The sequence below is a fragment of the Puntigrus tetrazona genome, chromosome 12 (genome assembly GCF_018831695.1).
Source record: "Puntigrus tetrazona isolate hp1 chromosome 12, ASM1883169v1, whole genome shotgun sequence".
NCBI lineage: Eukaryota > Metazoa > Chordata > Actinopteri > Cypriniformes > Cyprinidae > Puntigrus > Puntigrus tetrazona.
Window position 1 is genome coordinate 9,559,627 of NC_056710.1, and position 16,514 is coordinate 9,576,140.

A 16,514-nucleotide genomic window follows, 5' to 3' on the forward strand; every position below is an offset into this window, starting at 1 on the left:
AAAATCACAAAAATGTGTCTGATTCATGAATACAATTATTGAATCAAAGATTCGATTCGGTTGGAGATTCGATTCTCCGCAGCAGTGTTTACTATCAGCAGACCAGCGGCTAGGCTTTTCCGTCTGAAAAAGGTGATCACTGGCTTTTGTTTCCGTAGACGTGCAACGTATCGTATCGCTTTGTTGACTGAGTGAACATATCCGCGTTTTCTGCAATGAGATTACCGTATTTAATGCAGAGATGGACACTAGCTCTGTAGCTAACGAGCTGTTACATGTAGCAGATTAGCCGGCCAGCTAAACTCAGATATCCTGAATATTCTGCAGGCTAGAATATTTAATACTAAGACTACTACGATACAGAACGAGTCTGTCCCTCACTTTGATATTCAAGGATTTAACAGCTCTTTTAACTGGCAGTTGCGCTGTTAAATCTCATGCAGGGTTGTTAGCCTGCTCCAGTATTTGTTTACTCAGATCTGCTGCTCTGCACTGAACTTGCAGATGGTTTGGAGCCTGATAGTGTAAGATATGTATGCGTTTTATATTGTATGCAAAAACAGGAAAGTGCGAAAATTGCTTATGTTGTTGTCTGTTTTGATACTGAGGTTATGATTTTTTTTTGCAAATGTCTTGCATAGATCCCTTAATACCTAAAAGCTATATATATATATATATATATATATATATATATATATATATATATATATATATATATATATATATATATAAGGCATTTGTTTCTGCACACACTTATTACTGCAAGAGCAAACCCTTGAATTATATTAGAAAATAATGAGCCTATTATCCTAAATTTGTTAAATTGCATGTATTCTTTGGGTAATTTACTCTCTCAATGATGAATATGTGTAAAATGTGTCAATCCCATGTGTAAATACAGTGTGTGTGTGTGTATTTTTGCCATCACTACAGTAAGCATAAACACCCACATGCCAATTAGATACCTAGTCACCTGAGAGTGAAGTGGAGGCTATCCTTAGCACCACATCTAGCTATTGCCTCCCACAGGACAGACCACTGTGACTCGGCCCCCCTCCTCGGTCAACCTCAGAGGGCCTTGCCACGAGGTGCTGTTTTTTTATGCTGTGTATGTAATCACAAGGCTGGTTACAATCTCTCTTTGTTAACCTCACCCACACAGGGCTGAACAAACAGACTGACACTGAAGAGCTCTCAGTAGAATCCACCTGGACGGACTTTCTGGTTTTCGACCCTTTGCAGGTGGGTAAAAAAAAAAAAGTGTGGCTTTGGTTTTGATATTAAACCGTATTTGTAAAAATTAGAACGTTGCGTGAGCTCGGAGAATTTAATAGAACTTGTTTTTAATGCGTGTGTGCAGTGTATAAGCTGCAGTGAACTTTTCGATTCGGTGACCCCCAAGGGGCTGCAGAGAAGTGCTTAGGGGGTCCATGGAGAAGTTTAAAGATAAATATATATGTGATATAAGTGATTATATTAATTTTAAAACATTCAGTTAAAATAAATATGACATCTAACAGTAGAGTACTATAAGAAGTTAAAAATGTGTCATGTAATTTATATAATTATTTCTAAAATAAATGTCATATTTTTAATATTCAGTTTTCACCATGTAATTTTGGTGTTTACACAATAATGCCTTTTAGCAGAGGGTCCCTCAAACGAGTAAGATCATACCGTGGCATTTAAAAAGATAGAAATGTTTTAAACAGTTATTGTTTTAAACAGCGATCGATAATTGTTACATTAGTCAAGCTCACACAAGGCTTTTCATTAGATTTCACAGCTGCAGCATCTTTAATTGGTGAGCTCAGGTGGAGAAAGATGCCGTTGGGCTCGGGGAGATGCCAGTGTGTGTCGGGTCCTGCTGGGCTGCTGAAACCGCTGAGAATAGAGCTCAGCAGGCACTTTAGAACTCACATGAAAGTAGTTCCTTACCGCTACGCTCTTTTAGTTAGTTTTATTGATGCTTGTGTGTTTGAGCTAGATTTTCTCTGCTGTTAAATTGTTGTTTTGTTTGCTATATTCCCTCCACATGTCCCTCCTCTTCCTCCTGGTCTCTGCAGGATAGCGGATCAGGTCTTGAAACATGAGCTCTGTGGCGGTGTTGACTCAGGAGAGTTTTGCGGAGCACCGCAGTGGCTTGAAGGACGTTGAGATCAGAGGTATGACGACTGTGGCAAAATTAGGGGTGAAACTATTCTATGCGATTCACACGTTTAGGAACTTTTTTTTTTGTACCGCAGTTCGTCGCATGTCTAATGGAAGTAATTGATAACGGTTGCAACAGTGAATAAAAAACCAACTACAAATTACATATTTAAATGCATTATTAGTAGCGGCATAAATCATGCATATGAATTATTTGTTACTGGAACAGTTTTAAAGCTAGTATTAAGACTGTTCACACCCAGAATGATAACTATATTAGTGTCCACACCAATAGATAATATTGATTAGAGAATATGGTCATGCATGATTATGTGCTTTATATGTACTAATAAACAGCTAATATGTTAATAACAGGCATGCTAAATAAGCAATTAGTTAACAGTGAAAATTGAAATTCTTTGTTCTGGATCACACTGGTTGATTGGTTTATGAAGTGTACTGTTATTATTAAGAAAAGTCGATCAATACATTTTCCAATTCCTTTTCTTGTTGTCTATAATTAGGTAGGGTGCCAGAAGATGAAGCGTATATACCCACCTATCTGGAAGCCTTTCCACCTTTGCCGGATAAGGGCACTCCAGGTGAGAAGGCAGGAGAGCCGGCAGGAGCTTGGAGCAAAATTCGACCCATCAAAGCCTCTGTCATCACTCAGGTAACACGCATAATCATCCGTAGAGGGTTTGTACAGTCTGAGTGAGCTGCGCTGTATCTTTTCAGTGAGCGTCTGCCACACTTTGCACCTTCAGGTGTTCCATGTTCCTTTGGAGGAGCGGCGGTATAAAGACAACAGTCAGTTTGGTGAAGGCGAGGAGGCGAAAGTGTGTCTGGATATCATGCAGAAGACCGGGGCACATATCGAACTCTCTCTTGCCAAGGACCAAGGCCTCTCCATCATGGTGACTGGAAAGCTGGATTCGGTTATGAAGGCGAGGAAAGAGATTGTGGCCCGACTGCAGACTCAGGTGCTTCTTGGAGTCTTGAATTTCTTATTCAATTTATTTTACTTTGTGTTAAAAGTTACATTTTAATGCTTAACTTCTCAGGCTTCGGCGACTGTGCTTATTCCGAAAGAACATCATCGATTTGTGATCGGAAAGAACGGAGAGAAGCTGCAGGAGCTGGAGCTGAAAACGGCCACCAAGATCGCCATTCCCCGCTCCGACGATCCCAACGCCAACATCCGCATCACCGGCACCAAGGAGGGCATAGAGAAAGCTCGCCATGAAATCCAGCTCATCTCCGCTGAGCAGGTAACCGTCGAAGATAGACGAGATGAGGTTTCGTGCTTCTTTCGTGATTCAGTCTTATTATGACCTCACTGTTTGCTTTAGGATAAGCGTGCAGTGGAACGTTTGTCTTTTGAGAAGGCTTTTCATCCATTCATCGCTGGTGCATTTAATCGACTCGTTCAAGAGCTTAGTCAAGAGACCGGCGCTCGTATTAGCATCCCGCCACCAAGCATACCCAAAGATGAAATTGTCATTACCGGTGAGAAGGAGGCAGTTGCCATGGCGATCGCCCGCATCCGGGCCATCTATGAAGAGAAGGTGATTCACAATTATATAGTATGCACTGTCATTTATAATTTTGGGTTTCATCGTTTTTGAAAATAAGCATACAGAGATACAGGTGCGTGTTTGAAAGTCCTTGAATTTATTTTGTGCAAGAAATTTTCTTAGAAAAAAAGAAAATATCCATGTACCCTACAAGCTAACACAATGTTACCACCCTCGCATTTGAAATATGCCCCCACGTTAACAGGGTGGTCGCAGGTTATTACATTTTCCTAAAGTAATGAAAGGCCTTAAAGTTCATAATAAAAGGACTTGCACTGTCTTAGAGTGGTCGAATCTGAATTTAAATATTTTCGCATACAGATCCCCCAACCTAGCCTGATTAAAATTTAGTGAAGCAACGAATTACATGAATGATTCTTCTGATTATATTACATTCAACATAAACATTATGCGCTATTTTGGCTTGCGCTGCCAGTTTCTTTGTAAGAGACTTTTGTGCACATAATCAAATCAGATGAGTGGATAAAATGAGCAAGAGCTGAACAAGACACGAAAATTACAGGAGAAACTATTGAGGTAAAAATTCAAAAGGTTCCTTTTTTTATCCATAAAGTGATGTAGTTCTAGAGTTCTAGTTCACCCACCCCCACCCCCAAACATTTCTATTTTGTATATTCATAATTGCATTTAAAACATTGATCTCATAACATTACTGCATTTGTAATTGTGCAGTGCAAATTAATTTGTTTGATAACGTCCTTAGTGTAAATTGATTCTGATCAATTCTAAGAAGTTAATATAAAATATGCATACATTTATGCAATACAATGTTTAAAAAAATGTGCTTTATAAATTTAAATAACATCCTGAGGTTAATATCAAAAATTTGTAGATAAATGTAGAAGCTGATAGAACAGAGATAAAGTATCGCTTCAGAATAAATTAACAAATTAATTATTGTAAAATGTAAAATATGTAAAATAATGTGTGATTTGCCTCAGGGGGTTCATTTTAAATTTCATATAGGTGGTATTAAAAAGGTGTTTAAAAGGTCTTAAATCTAATTTGTTTATATCTGTAGAAACCCTGATTAAGACTCTCCGGGTCCAGTACCCTTGCATTTTAGGTTTAGGTTTGCATTTAGTCCTTAAAAAGGTCCTTGAATTTGAAGTTAACCAAGGTGTGGGAACCCTGTAAATAAATTATCATGGTGTTTACAAAAATAATAAAGGAAACTTATTATGCCCCTTTTTACAAAATGTAATATCAGTTAAAAATAAGGAATGTTTTTGAGTACCAAAACAGAAAAAGAATGTGAAATTTCACATTCAAAGCTTACTTACTTTTTAATGTTCACAAACAGAAACGAAAAACGACCACAATCTCGGTGGAGGTGAAAAAGTCACAACATAAATACATAGTAGGCCCCAAGGGCAACACCCTGCAAGAGATCCTGGAGAACACAGGGGTGTCTGTGGAGATGCCCCCTCTGGACTCTGCATCCGAGACCATCATCCTCAGAGGGGAACCAGATAAGCTAGGTCCGGCTCTTACGCAGGTGTACGCCAAGGTCAGTCGTTTTGACATTTTCTGGCCTTATTTTCAACAGGATGCATGCAAAAGGCAGCTTCTCACATGCCACTTGTGTGTTTTGCAGGCAAAAAGTGTGATCGTGGTGGAGGTGATCGCTCCAGCTTGGCTTCATCGTTTCATCATTGGCAAAAAAGGACAAAACATAAGTCGTATTACTCAGCAGCTGCCCAAGGTATAGAACGTTTAAATGAAAAGTCACCCTTGTGTCATACCAAACCCATTAGTCTTATGTTCATCTCTGGAACACAAATTAAGATACTTTTAATGAAACCTGAGAGCTTTCTGACGGTAAGTGTCCTACCATATTCAAGACCCAGAATGTGACCCATAAAAGAAGAAGAAATCGTTGAATAAAGTAATGATTTTGTTTTATTTGCAAACAAAAAAATATTCTTGTATTTTTAGATTAAGTTTAGATTAAGTTTGAACCACTGATGTCACAGACATGGACTATTTTATCATTGTCCTTACTACCTTTCTTATCTTTAAATGTGATAGTTGCTTTACGGTCTGTGCATGGTAAGAAAGCTCTTCGATTTCATTAAAATAAGTGTTCTGAAGATGACAGAATGTTTTACAGGTTTTGGAGTGTCGTGAGGGTTAAGTAATGACAGAATTTATATCTTTGGGTGAACTTTCTCTTTAAACCTCCAAAAATCAAGTGTAGATGAGTTTACCTGTGTAGTGTGAAGGTTTTAGATGTCGCAGTCAACCACTTGTTAGCAAACACCTTTTTCACGACACATAAAAGCTTAAAAAAAATCATAAATAGTAATGTAATATTGTTAAGTTTTATTTCATAGAATAAAATGCGAAAGTAACTTGTGTTAACCACATTTCAGGCATTTAACTGGCTGCTTGTCGTCATCAGGTGCATATAGAGTTTACTGATGGAGAAGAACGTATCTGTCTGGAGGGACCAACGGAGGAGGTAGAACAAGCCCAGGCTCAGATACAGGAGATCATCAAAGACCTGGTAAGATCCATATTCATTTTTATTTTTGCTGAGAAGATTGCTTAAAAGTTGCTTAATAATAAATGTCAATTAAAGATTTTAGTTATTGTTTGGTTTTCTGCATTTGTGGAATATAAACCTCAAGTATTTGTATATTTTCCTCCCTCCAGATGGCAAGAATGGACTATGCAGAGATTAACATAGACCAGCGTTTCCACAGACACCTTATTGGAAAAAACGGGACCAACAGTAAGTTTAAACCCTTCCTGACGTGCTGAATCTGAAACTTTAGTCAGTTTGGATTGCCTGGATAGAAGCAGAGATCAAAGCACGGATAGAAAAGTGTTTTTTGAATAGTCAAATAATTGTGGTTTTACACATTATTTGATTGCAAGCAGTGCACAATGACAATATGCAACAGTTGCAAATGTACATCTGCCTCTCTATTTAAATATATGTTGTCATCACCACAGAGCCTGAGAAAAATGAACGACTGCGTTGCACACTGAATCTGTTTCAGTGACTCTGAGTTATCTATAATGTATTTATTACAGTAAAGTTGACTTGATCAATGAACAGTGCAGGTGGATGAAAGAGCAGATAAATGCATTATTGGTGCTTTTCCTAGTAAATCGGATAAAGGAGCAGTATAAGGTGTCAGTGCGGATTCCTCAGGACTCGGAGCGCTGTGGGCTGGTTCGTATCGAGGGCGATCCTCAGGGTGTTCAGCTCGCTCGCAAAGAACTGATGGACATGGCCCAGCGCATGGTGAGACGTTCTATATGGAAATCATAAGAGCACTCTGAAATTCTGAACTTGTCTGGCACATTTGCCTGAATGGTTTAAGATTTGTCATTTTCTGCCATGTTTAGGAAAATGAACGCACGAAAGACTTGATAATAGAGCAGAAGTTTCACCGAACTATCATTGGGCAGAAAGGAGAGAAGATCAAAGAAGTACGGGACAAGTTCCCTGAGGTGCTCACAGCTTCATTTTTTTTTTTTAAATGCAGCAACTTCTATATTCTGCTGTACATTTTTAAAACATTACATGAGAGATGATTTCACACAGATGGTTTCCTTTTCACAGGTCATTATCATCTTTCCAGACCAGCAACAGAAAAGTGACATAGTACAGCTCAGAGGGCCTAAAAACGAAGTGGAGAAATGTGCGAAGTTTCTGCAGAAACTCATCGCTGAGCTGGTACAACAGTGATTTCCTCTAGCTTCCTTCCTGCTCTCAAATAACATTTGCTTTGTGACTGATACAAGGTCAAAGGAAGAGCAGCTATTATGTGCTCAGACAGCTATGAAATTATCGTATTCAGCCTACAGATGATGGATTTCTAGCAATGCTATTGTAGTTAAGGCACTTATTCTGTTTTAAAGTAAAACATCTGATTTGTTGCTAATTACATTGAGGTTTAGTGTTTTTTGTATTATATTGTATTTTTAATTCTGAGTTCTTTTTATTAGATTGAGAGCAGCTTCTCAATTTCTGTACCCATCCTCAAGCAGTTCCACAAAAACATCATTGGCAAAGGAGGTGCTAACATCAAAAAGGTAAGGACACAAAGTCTGCCGTTTTATGTCGATTTAAAAAATGTTACAAAAATGTTTGCTTCTCAAAATCAGTGTCTCTCTTTTTTTTTCTTTTTTTTTTGCTTTAATCGTTCCCTAAAGGAGTTGTTCAGACAAAACTGAATATTATTTATTTTCATTTATTTACATAAATTGTGTTAACTGCTATTTAAATACTGTGTTAATGTTATTGTTTGTTTTTAATAAGAACACTTTATTTTAGGGGTTCTTGTTGCTTGTTAGCTTGCATATAACTAGATTATTAGAAATGTATTAATACTAATTAAACACATATTAATGCATTATTCTACATCCCAATTCCTACCTAATACCTAAACTTAACAACTACCTTACTATTAAGCGGCAACAAATTAGGAATTTTTACAGAGGGAAAAGTCATGGTTAATAGTGTATAAGTGTTTCCTTTTCAAAAGTGTTACCGAACATTTTTTTTGTTGCTCTGTACATCTAAATATAGATACGAGAGGAGACCAACACCAAGATTGATCTCCCAACGGAAAACAGCAACTCCGAGATGATTGTAATAACTGGCAAGAAGAGCAGCTGTGAAGCCGCACGAGATCGGATTCTCGCCATTCAGAAAGAGCTGGTGAGAGAAACTAGCTAGAAAATGTATTATAGGTGCAATTCCCGGTGCACTTAGTTTTTCTTCTCTCACACATTCTCACTTGATCTTTCAATTCTCCCAGGCCAACCTGAAAGAGGCTGAGGTTTCCATCCCAGCCAAACTGCACAACTCTCTGATTGGATCCAAGGGCAGTCTGGTGCGCTCTGTGATGGAAGAGTGTGGGGGTGTTCACATCCACTTCCCTGCGGAGGGCTCAGGGTTGGACAAGGTCACTATCCGAGGTCCTGCAGAGGAGGTGGAGAGAGCCAGGAGACAACTGCTGCAGTTGGCAGAGGAGAAGGTGAGTAACGAGACGAAGATTTAAAGCAGAAAAGCAAAAAAGACAGCAGTGTAGAAAAGGCTGTTAGAATTTTTATAATCCCATGACTAATTTTGTTTTATTTGTTTTTTGTCCCTCCAGCAAGTGAACAACTTCTCGGTGGAGCTTCAAGCCAAGCCAGAATACCACAAGTTCCTGATAGGCAGAGGAGGAGCTAATATCCGACGGGTACGGGATCGAACTGGAGCGCGAATCATCTTCCCATCACCGGATGAACCGGAACAGGAGCACATTACCATCATGGGTAAAGAGGAGGCTGTATGGCTTGCCCAGAAAGAGCTGGAGATCCTCATTAAAAACCTGGTATGACAAAAGAGAAAGTCATTTTAAGTTAGTGTTTCTTCAAATGCACTTCCTGCATTTCATCTGTCTTTTCTCTTCAGGATGATGTGATAGAGGACAGCATGGTCGTGGATCCCCGGCATCACCGTCACTTCGTCTGTCGGAGAGGGCAGGTGTTGAGAGAGTTGGCGGAGGAATATGGTGGTGTAGCTGTTAGCTTCCCTCGCACGGGCACACACAGTGACAATATCACTCTCAAAGGACCTCGAGAGTGTGTTGATGCTGCTAAGAAACGTATTCAGGAGATCGTTCGAGATCTTGTGAGTTTCATGTTTAATCCACGTGTACAGATTGCATGTAAATGCAGAATCGTATTTACACTCCTGTTCAGATGTTTTTGAAAGAAATGGTCAGAAATATATATTTATATTTAAACTTCTGCTCTTTTTGGTTTCCACAAAATAGAAAACATTAGAGAATGATTTCTAAAAAAATCATGCAATGCTAAATGGCTACTGAATTTTCACCTTTACCATAACAGAAATATATTATATTTTATTTTATAATATATATTCAAATATTATTTTCATTTCAGAACATTCAAATCAAATTAATGAAGTCTTAGTTAGAATAAGAGACTTCTTTTACTTCTTTTTGAAGGATAGTGTATGTTATATGATTATAAAAGGAACCTTCGAGAAGAAACACTAATAACATTTTCACACATTGTTATTTTTATTCTTAACACACACACAAACACATTTACATTGTAGTACCCATGTCCTCATAGGCCACAAATGCCAGTATACACACACACACACACACACACACACAGGGCGGCCAAAATTGTTAGAACACTTGGCATGTTTAAGAGGTTTCAGTTGTTTTTGTTGAATTGGCTGTTACGAACTATTGCTTGAACTACCTGCAACAGAAGGAAATTTCTGAAACATTGAAAATGATGAACTGGCCCCCTCAAAGTCCACACCTCAACCCCATCAAACAAATTTTTTGTTGTGCTTCAAGCAATTATCTGCATGTTTCATGAACATTAAGAAATCTAATCATGTTATTGGAGGCCACTGTATATATATATATATATATCTATCGGCGGATCGATTGATCGTTTGTCATTGTCTGCTCATGTGTCATCAGGAGTCACAGGTGAATGTGGAGGTGTTGATTCCTCAGCGGTACCACAGAGCCATCATGGGACCCAAAGGCTGCAAAATACAACAAATTACACGGGAACATGAAGTTCAGATCAAGTTTCCGGACAGAGATGAGTCTGCAGGTCTCTTCCTTACACTCTCAAATTAGTTTTGACATTTTTTCATTCGACTGAATCATTAAACTAAAATATTTACAAGCTGTATCATTTCTTGTATGTATTTGTGGCTGGCAGCTCAGGAAGCTGCGTCTCAGGAGAATGGGGACACGGACCTCATCCCTCGGAAGTGCGATATCATCACTGTGACGGGTCGAGCTGAAAAGTGCGAGCTGGCTCGTGCAGCGTTACTTGTGAGGAATTCTGCAAATACTAGCTGCCTCTTTTATCCTATGATAGATTGGGTTTCATTCTCTTGATCCTATTTTTCCTTCCTTTATCCTATTTTTCATTCTAGGCCTTAGTTCCTGTGACGATTGATGTTGAGGTTTCCTATGATCTTCATCGCTACATTATAGGACAGAAAGGAGCCGGAATAAGGAAAATGATGGAGGACTATGAGGTACAGACGTATTAAATTGTACTTTGTTCTGCTGTTCAAAACATTTGGGTTAATAAGATAAAATGCATTTATTTGAACGAAAAACAGTAAAGATAGTAATATCGTCAAATATCATTACAGCTGCTTTCAGTTTTAATAGAAATTTAATTTTACTTTAGTCTTCAGTGTCACAAGGTCTAGGGCTGCACAATTAATCGATTTTCTAATCAAACGTTGAATTGCAACTTTAAACTATTAAATTACCATGGCATCTCTAATTGTAATTGCGATTAGAAAATCTATTAATTGTGCAGCCCTACACCTTGTGACGCTGAAATAACATAGAATTTCTTTTAAAACAGAAAGCAGTTGTAATATAGTTTTGCTTTTTTATTTATAGAATAAATCAGCGTATAATTGACATTTTGAGGCTTAATATTTAAAGTAATTGAGTCCAAAAGTAATAAAGGTTTTTCAGTTTCTATCTAGTTTATATTTATGTAAAAAATATGGCATGCCGTTGCTTTAAACAGTGGTATAAACATCATTCAGTGCAAATTAGGATCATCGTAATTTAATAATCGCAGGGATTTTTAAGAGAATAATCACCTATTAAGATTCTGTAGTAATCGTGCACCTAGTGTAAACCAATGTACCATTTTTCAAGATTCTTTGATGAATAGACATCAATTATTTAATCAGAAATTTTATTTCTTTACTTCCCTTTTGATCAATTCAATGCATCCTTGCTGAATAAAAGTAGTAATTTCTTTAAAAACTTGAGGTTTAAACGTGTAGGCATGAACAGTCGTGCTCTAATGAACTGAATTGAACAAAATCCTGTTAATGGGACAGTACAGCCCAAAAATGAAAATCCTGTCATCAGTTACATCTTACTCGTTTTATTTTCTCCTGTAAAACACAAACGAGGATGTTTAGAATAATGTCCAGGCTGCTACTTTCCACACCGCAACAGCTGACCACAGTCTGTCAAAAAAGATGAGTGAATGTTAATGTATCTGGCTGCACTGTGCTGTTTAGGTCAACATTTGGGTTCCTCAGCCTGAGCAACAGTCAGATGTCATAAAGATCACAGGGCAGGTGGTCAGTGTGGAGCGGGCCAAACAGGGGCTGCTGGAGAGAGTTAAGGAGCTGCAGGCGGAGCAGGAAGATCGGGTACAACCTCAGAACCAGTCTACTGATATCAGAGAACATGCCGTGACGAAATAGAATATATATATTTTTTTCTTGTCTGTCTGTAGGCTTTACGGAGCTTTAAGGTGTCGCTCTCAGTAGACCCCAAATATCATCCCAAAATTATAGGCCGCAAAGGAGCTGTCATTTCTCAAATACGCAAAGACTACGACGTCAGCGTGCAGTTCCCTGACAAGGGTGATGAGCAGCAGGTATGAAAGCAGATTGTTTTCGAAAGAGCATTTCCTCATACTTTAACCCAGACCGGTTTAGAGAAGCTCGTAGTGTTCATACCCGTCATCCTGTCTCCCTCTAGGATGTGATCGTGATCTCGGGTTATGAGAGGAATGCTAACGAGGCCAGGGTGGCTATAGAGCAGCTGGTGGTAGCGCTGCAGGACATGGTGAGTGAGGACATCCGGCTGGACCGGCGGGTCCACGCACGCATCATCGGAGCGCGCGGCAAAGCCATTCGGAAACTCATGGAGGAGTTCAAAGTAAGAACATTTTGCCAATAGTGACAAAACTATAAAACTATTAGTTCTAGTTAAAATGATGATGATAGTGATGATTTATGATTAAAATGATTGAATTGTATTATTAGAAACTTTAATAAAATATGATTAGAAATATTTAACAAAATAATAATAATAAATAACATTATGCTAATTAATTGTTGGTATTATAAAAAAAATAATCACCATCACCCATATTTAACATCATAATCATAGTAGTAATTAATAATGATGATTATGATCAATAACAATCATATTGATCATTATTATCCATTTTTATTATTGTTTTTTTTAAACAATTAACACCACCAATATTTAACATCATAAACATACGATTATTAATAATAATGATGAATAACCATCTTTACAATTTTTATGATATTAATGATTGATTCTTATTATCATCAAAAATGTTTGCCATCAACAGTACAACGCTATAATAACAACAACATTTATAATAATATGAGTAATAATTATAATAATAATAATAACTATTATTACCAGTGTTGGGAGTAATTTTTCCAAGTAACTATTAAAGTAATGCATTACTGTTTAATTTACAAGAAATTAATTACTTTATTTTCCTCATCTTCATCTCACTTGCAAAAAACTATTTAGTATTCATCAAAATTTATTAAAACAACAAGCAAATAATGACCTTTGATGATCCAGTTTAACCTTTTTTTAATTGCTGAAGAGTATTGAACGTTCTTCTCCTGTATTCTGCCGTAGAGACATGAAGGTTTATTCATTACACTCTTTGGTATGAAAGGCCTTTTACGTATGCTATAAATAGAACTTCTAGTATTAATGTATTAAAATGTATTAATGTATTTCATTATTTTTGAAAGTAACTTTACCCAACACTGATTATTACTATTGTTGTTAGTATTGTTAAAAATTCACTTAAATGACAAAACCTTCAGTAATTAAACATTTAGTAATATTAGTATTTAATAATAAAAACCAAAACAAATTAACCAAATAAAAAATTTGCTATAGCTCATATTTGGTTCACGGGATCCTTAATAATTTTCTTCTTCGTTTTAGGTTGACATACGGTTTCCTCAGCCAGGTTCTGAGGACCCGAGCAAGGTAACTGTAACTGGACTGCCGGGGAATGTTGACAACGCCATTGATCATCTACTTAACCTGGAAGAAGAATATGTGAGTCGGGAATCCACTGCAGATGCTTCTTTTCAAACCTATATATTCCATCACTTGTGTTTTCCTTTCTTCTGGATCCTCACTCACCTGTGCTTTCCCTTAGATGTTAAGCGTCACAGAGACAGAGACTATGGCAGCTTATATGAAACCTCCTTCAAAGACGATGGGAACAGGAGGAAATGACGAGGACAACAAAGCTCTAGCTAAAGGCTTTGTTGTGCGGGACGCCCCTTGGAACGCGCAAGGCAACAAGGTACCAGCTTTAAAAGAATATTTTTGTCACAATAAAAGCTTGACTTCATGCTGTCATAATCATTGCCACGATAATGATGTTCTTTTTCAACATTCAGGCACCAGACATGAGCAGTGCCGAAGAGTTCCCCACATTCGGATCTGGAATAGCACCGAAACAGACATCTGCTTGGGGACCCAAAAAGTGCTGAATGCAGCCGATATGTTCTGACTCCAGATTTCACATCTCTGGCACTTGAGAACAAGAACATTCCGTATTTTTGCTCTCGTCTTTCACCTGGTGCGTTTGGTGCCCTTCGGAGGAGTTACTTCTGTCCTCTCCTTCTGTTGCCTGAATAGTTCCTTATCATTGGTGGATAAATGTCCTTCAACACTCCTCAGCTGTCCGCAGGTTCACACGTCAGCTCCTGTTGTGTCAGTCTGAAATCACAGAAACGGAACCTCAAGTAGCAGTTACCGTCATTATCCTGTTGTTTTCTTGAGTTGGGTAACAAAACGTTAGGCATTGAAGAACAAGGCTGGTGTTTTTATTTCTTGGACTATTTATTGCAAGAGAACCCCTAGTTCACTGTGTATGATTTTTTTTTAAGTCCTTGATGGTTTTTACTGTTCTTTTTATTGCTGTGTGTGTGTGCGTGTGTGTGCGTGCTTGTGTGTGTGTGTGTGTGTGTGCTTGTGTGTGTGTGTGTGCTTGTGTGTGTGTGTGTGTGCGTGTGTGTGCGTGTGTGTGTGTGTGCGTGCGTGTGTGTGTGTGTGTGTGTGTGTGTGTGTGTGTGTGCATGTGCCATGTAAATGCACTTGGTTTGCTGAGTTTTTACTCTATACTGTAAGAGAGATGAAGGCTGGTCAATACTGAACTTTTTTCAAATATTTTTCTGTATTTATTAGTGTATATATATATGTCTGTTATTTATTGATTTTCTTCAGTGACTGAATATTCAAACTGATTGGTGTGGATGGTTTTGAAGCATAAAAAGCTTTAGGTATTATTTTGCAGTGTGTTTGGTTTCTTTTGCTTCTGGGTATTATTTTGTGTGTGTATGTGTATGTGTATGTGTGTGTGTGTGTGTGTGTGTGTGTGTGTGTGTGTGTGTGTGTGTGTTAGATGTAGCTCTTTTCACAATAAGTGTGTGTGTTGTGTGGTAGACTTTGAATCTGATAATGTTCAGTTTGCTGTTTATATTTAAAGTATTTTCCACCTTTGTCTTTAACTCCTCAAACGTGCAGGAAATTAAGAGATTTGTGATTTAATTTCATAAGATTACATACATTTTTACCATACATGACAAACTCGAGATTTCAAATTAAAAGTCTCTCAAAAGTTGTCTACTTACGGAAAATTTCAAAGTAAAAGATGATTAATGCAACTGTATGTAGTTTTGTGTATTTGGAGCCCCCTACGGTTAAGTAAGTGGAATTCGCTGTAAATACATCACTGTCGTAATTACAGTCGATTGCTATACGATTATACCGTAAAGCAGTCCGCTCTTTTCTCAAGATTACATGATAATAAACTTTAAACTCACATCAGAAAACAAGTTTGGGGGCGGAACGTGAGACCGAAACAGAAGACATTCGCCTCATTAGAAGTCGATGCTTTTTCAAGGTAAAAAAACGAAACAAAACACGAATGACAAACGCAAACTCTTGCAGATTGCTGCTTCTCAATTCGCACGTGTTTGATTAAAGATGATGGGTGTAATTGTTTAATGTTAAAAGAATTAAAAGAATTTCTTTTAATTGTCAATACATTTCAAAACATTGCTCTGTTTGTTTGAGCGACACAACCAGCTTGATACAGTAACACCGGCTTAACCAACGACACGAAGCCTAATAATAGAAGGGAAGTATTGCATCAAATTGATTATTTTTGCAATTTCGTGTGGCGACGCTAGGGGCGCAGAAACGACACGTTTCACCTTTAACCTGTGATGTGTTTTGACTGTAAGGGTCATTCACTGTCCTGTTAGTTGAGTCTTGTGAGTCACTGTTGTATGTGGCGTGAAGGTATGCTTGTGTACATGCTTGAGTGAAGAACCGTCTACAACCAACCGAAGAAAGAAACACTATCGGCCTTAAGAAGTTAATGCCATAGGCTATTTTTACCAAGATTTGATCACATTGATATGCAACACTGCAATAACATGTCAGTGACTTTCCTACTCCAAATAAAAAACCCATTCAAATAAAAGGAGTTGTATTTATGCTGTTAATTATTTCTCAAGTTTAACCGATATGTACACTTGCAGTCAAAGAATATGTTTATGAATTCAAAAAATACTATAGATACGTTAATTCAAACTTAAAAGGGAGCTAATACATTTGAGCACAATTGACAGTAAAGACATTTACAACGTTACAACCGATTCTTAGTTCTTTTGAACTTTATATTAACTGAAGAATATTTTAAAAAAATTGCCAGTTTCCACAGAAAAAATATATTAGGAAGCAAAACAAGAAAAGCACTGATAATAAGAAATGTTGATGCAATGTCAGTGGTTTTTATCACTAAATTATATTAAAAAAACATTAAAATTGAAAACTTATTTTACATTGCAATATTTATTTGATATATCTTTGATATAAATGCATCCTTGGTGGACATAAGACA

General features: G+C 37.5%; 2 protein-coding genes across 3 annotated transcripts in view; one reads left to right on the plus strand and one right to left on the minus strand.

Moving 5' to 3' along the window:
- thrab (thyroid hormone receptor alpha b) overlaps window positions 1-16,514 on the minus strand; it is a 628,197-nt gene that overhangs the window by 247,974 nt on the left and 363,709 nt on the right. The window lies entirely within an intron of this gene.
- hdlbpb (high density lipoprotein binding protein b) lies at window positions 54-16,094 on the plus strand. Of its 2 annotated transcripts, none has more exons than XM_043253309.1 (28): window positions 54-132; window positions 1,163-1,242; window positions 2,067-2,165; window positions 2,676-2,824; window positions 2,919-3,134; window positions 3,216-3,422; window positions 3,504-3,719; window positions 5,053-5,259; window positions 5,347-5,454; window positions 6,154-6,258; window positions 6,408-6,486; window positions 6,866-7,005; window positions 7,110-7,214; window positions 7,327-7,440; window positions 7,713-7,799; window positions 8,296-8,427; window positions 8,528-8,746; window positions 8,867-9,088; window positions 9,169-9,387; window positions 10,223-10,361; window positions 10,473-10,588; window positions 10,693-10,797; window positions 11,818-11,952; window positions 12,039-12,182; window positions 12,287-12,466; window positions 13,535-13,651; window positions 13,755-13,904; window positions 14,002-16,094. In XM_043253309.1, exons 3-28 carry the CDS (start codon window positions 2,090-2,092, stop codon window positions 14,092-14,094), a joined length of 3,780 nt encoding a protein of 1,259 aa, XP_043109244.1. In that variant the 5' UTR covers window positions 54-132; window positions 1,163-1,242; window positions 2,067-2,089; the 3' UTR covers window positions 14,095-16,094. The 2 variants fall into 2 exon arrangements, with proteins under 2 accessions (XP_043109244.1, XP_043109245.1); XM_043253310.1 differs by lacking the exon at window positions 54-132 and adding an exon at window positions 433-524.

What these genes read in the sequence shown, in the direction of transcription:
- hdlbpb (XM_043253309.1), top strand. Translation starts at nt 2,090, where the DNA reads ATGAGCTCTGTGGCGGTGTTGACTCAGGAGAGTTTTGCGGAGCACCGC. An exon ending in AAGCCTCTGTCATCACTCAG is followed by an intron (nt 2,825 to 2,918) that starts GTAACACGCATA and finishes TTGCACCTTCAG; the next exon opens with GTGTTCCATGTTCCTTTGGA. An exon ending in TGGACATGGCCCAGCGCATG is followed by an intron (nt 7,006 to 7,109) that starts GTGAGACGTTCT and finishes TGCCATGTTTAG; the next exon opens with GAAAATGAACGCACGAAAGA.